Genomic DNA, 3405 nt, shown 5'->3' on the forward strand with positions numbered 1-3405 from the left:
AATGGAAGCGTCCAGTGCTACCAGTGTCAAGTCATTTTACACGCCGTTACCTGTAAAACCGTGGAATTCAACTGGCTTCTTTCTAGACTTTGAGAACAGCTCAGGACCACTTTAAATTGGGTTAAAAACTGTTTTTCAATAATTGTAAGGTTATCAAATTACGTTTCTTGGCCATTTTTATTTTGATTCAACAGCAAGAAAAATGTCTTGAGAAATAAAGATTAGTAAAAATGCTTATACCAATTAAATCAAAGGGCAGTTTATTAAAAAAAGAATCAAAACAGAAACTCTAAGTACCAGTGTGTACATTGTACACATTTAAATGACTCACAAGAATGAAGTTTTTTTCATATACATTAAGATCATACCACCTTGTTGTTTATCAAAAGATGTTCAAGGAGAAATCTGACTCCAAACTGCATACAAGATTGCCATCTTAAACAGACCGCATTTCAAACATGCAACGACGCCACTGGTAATAAAGCTTTGGAATGGGTGTTCATTCTATTATTTGACTACAAACAGGATAGAAAGCAAGATCAGTTGAGAATTTAATCTAAAATAGAATGGAAGCTGTCATTGTCTGCACCAGCACTCCTCACTCCTCTGCTGCCATTTTCAGCAAGTACTCCTTGTCGATCTTGAAGAGTCTCCATCCCTCTTCGCTGGACAGATCAGAAGCACCTCTTCTTTTGTAGAAGTTGATAGATGGTTCATTCCATTCTGCTACCAAGAAGTGCATGCTGCTGCAGCGACATTTCATCGCAACCTGTTGTAAGGGAGAGTCAAACAAACTCGGTGACGTTTCACCTGCTTTCCAAGACCCAAATCTGATTCAGTCATTAAAATAATTCAGTAACCCTAACAAATTTGGAAACTAAACCCACCCCTCTCCCGAACCAAGATGTACCTGGCTCAGATTCTTCAGAATTTCTGATCCTATGCCAAAGCCTAAAAGAAAGAGAAGTACCGTTTAAAAAGTCATCTTTAGGACTTTAAGCCCTGTTTTCTCTTTAGGGCCCCCCCTCCCAAACTCAGCCATACCTCTATAATCACTCATTACGAAGAAGTCCTCAAGATACAACAGTTTTCCAATCCATGGGTCATAGGTAAAGTAGTACATGGCGAAACCCACAACGCTGTGTCCTGTAATAAGAGTATCACATGAGATGTGGACGAAAAGCAACCCATAAAAGTTGTAGCTGCAAAATCAGAAGCCTATCATAGGTTTTAAAAAATAGACATGCATGTATTACAGAAATAAGTAGCCACTGAATCAGGACTGTCTCCTGATTTTCATGCTAGTGCAGTCCAGGCCACTGCTGGATGATCTCACTGTTCTCAGAACATGTATTTGCAAAAAGCACACATTAGAGCTAGCTGAAGCGAGGCTAAAATCGTGGACTGGCCACACTGCAATCTGCTGGATCTCACACTCAGGAAGTGAGAATGCTTTCATTACTTGCCAGAGCAAAACTGCTATAGTCTTAAACTAAACACACACATTATTCACATCCTATTGATATACTGGTATGTTGACTTGGGAATAAGTTGGGTTTACACGGCAGTTCAGAATAGTTAATATTTGTAGTTGAGAAACTCTGCTTCCTTCAGATCAGGACATCAGGCCAAAAGTGCAACGTTTAATTTCAGAACTTGCCTTCCAATTCACAGATTTTCAATTTGCTCTCCCCAGTTTTAAGACAGAAGAAGCAGAGGTACCCAGAAACAGGTATTATGTAACATCCACATACCTCCAAAAAGTACCTCATCCCTTATGCTTTCCGTTCATTTCTTCTAGCTTGGGGAAGAGACTTCAGAAAAAAAATGAAGCACCCACCCAAACAACTTCCCCTTTTAGCTCTGTCTTCTGACCAGTCAACAGGGACCAGCAAAAAAAAAAACAAATAAAACAATCTGACTCCCTCATATAGGGTGTCTATAATTTCAAATGGAGGCAAAGGTTTCAAATTAAACTTTCTAGCCATTTTATAGTCCTTTGCAAACACAGGAAGAGAGTATACTGGAGTTTCTGATCTACCGTGTTTTAAGTGTGTGATAATAGGACCTTACCTCATTTATCATGATCATCTACTTTATTGTGTAAAGGATCTTTTAGTTACCTCCCCGCCCATCCATGTACACGGAAGGGCCATGTACATGGCGAAGCTAGAGACTGTAACCTGAAGATTGGGACAAATTAAAGAAAAAAATGTGATTTAACACAATTACAAAAAAGGTTACGTTAGGGTCAAACAAGAACCATTTATGAAACTGAATTACAACAAATGACATTATACCTAACTCTTCCGGGTCTCCACAGCATTCTGATACTTACTTAAACAGCTCAAACTCTTCCGGGTCTCCACAGCACTCTTGATACTTACTTAAACAGCTCTTTCAACCCTCCCTATTATTATGTGCAGCACATCTATTTTCCTTTTCCTCTGTAGTTTGAACACTGGCTATTATTTCTGGCCAATTTCTCTGTAACTTTGGCCTGTGTTGTCAGTGGTTCTACACAATAGACACTATACGTTTTATACAACACTCGGTGTTTGGCTTCCGGAAGGGGAGGGCGGTTACCTTCCGGAGACTGGTGCTCCTTGGGCACTTCTGCAACCAGGCAGTGGTAGAACGGGTGCTCTCCGAAACCATCCTCTAGTAGATCTGCAAGAAGGGGCAGCAAGAACACATAGTGATGGCCTGGGTGAAGATGACAAGTACCGGACACCCTTTCCCCACCAGCTACAGTTGCGTTACCTTTTTCAGTTAACATTACTTGCTCTTCCATGTATTCGTATTTAGCCAGTTCCTGGGGCGATGCACAGGGGAGAAAGGGAAAGAAGCAGAAAACTAAGTAAGGCCCTGACCCAACCAGCTCAGAGGGAACGGTGTGGGCGGGGCGGCGATTCGTTCCCAGAATCCTGCCCAGAGCCTCCCGGCCGAGGCTGGGGGTGGCCGGCGGACAGAGGGGGAACTGCTGGAGCCTCTCCCTACCTCCCCCCCCGCCCCCGCCCCAGGAGGGGCCCGGGCCTCCCGCTACCTTGATCAGCCGCAGGATGTCACTGCAGTCGGCGGCGGTGGCCGGGCGGATCACGAATTTAGCCATTTTCGTCTTTTGCTTTTCTTCCCTTTGCGGACTAGGCCCCTGTACTTGAACAGCAGGAGGAGGTGGTTCCTCATTCGTCTCCCGGGAGCGTCCTCTTCTCAGTCAGGCTGGCACCATGACCTGGCGGACCTCGGTAAGCGACGGAAAAGCCGCAGCCGATTGCGACTAAACCTGCGCGCTCTAGCGGCCGCGGGGTCCCGCTTTTTAGCGCAAAGAAGCCCCGCCTCCGGCTGTGAGGCGGAGGCACCCCGTCCAATGAGGTCGCGACCGCCCCCCTCTTCCGGGCGCCGCCT

General features: G+C 44.6%; 1 protein-coding gene across 1 annotated transcript; it reads right to left on the bottom strand.

Moving 5' to 3' along the window:
* Positions 1-243: 243 nt before the first annotated feature.
* SAT1 (spermidine/spermine N1-acetyltransferase 1) lies at positions 244-3316 on the bottom strand. The gene is made up of 6 exons (XM_040633461.1): positions 3047-3316; positions 2764-2815; positions 2587-2670; positions 1045-1146; positions 911-951; positions 244-769 (listed from the first exon to the last, which is right to left on the bottom strand). The coding sequence occupies exons 1-6, from the start codon at positions 3110-3112 to the stop codon at positions 599-601; spliced, it is 516 nt and encodes a 171-aa protein (XP_040489395.1). The 5' UTR covers positions 3113-3316; the 3' UTR covers positions 244-598.
* Positions 3317-3405: the final 89 nt, after the last annotated feature.

The sequence above is a fragment of the Ursus maritimus genome (genome assembly GCF_017311325.1).
Source record: "Ursus maritimus isolate PB19 chromosome X unlocalized genomic scaffold, ASM1731132v1 scaffold_X1, whole genome shotgun sequence".
In the NCBI taxonomy this organism is placed as follows: Eukaryota; Metazoa; Chordata; class Mammalia; order Carnivora; family Ursidae; genus Ursus; species Ursus maritimus.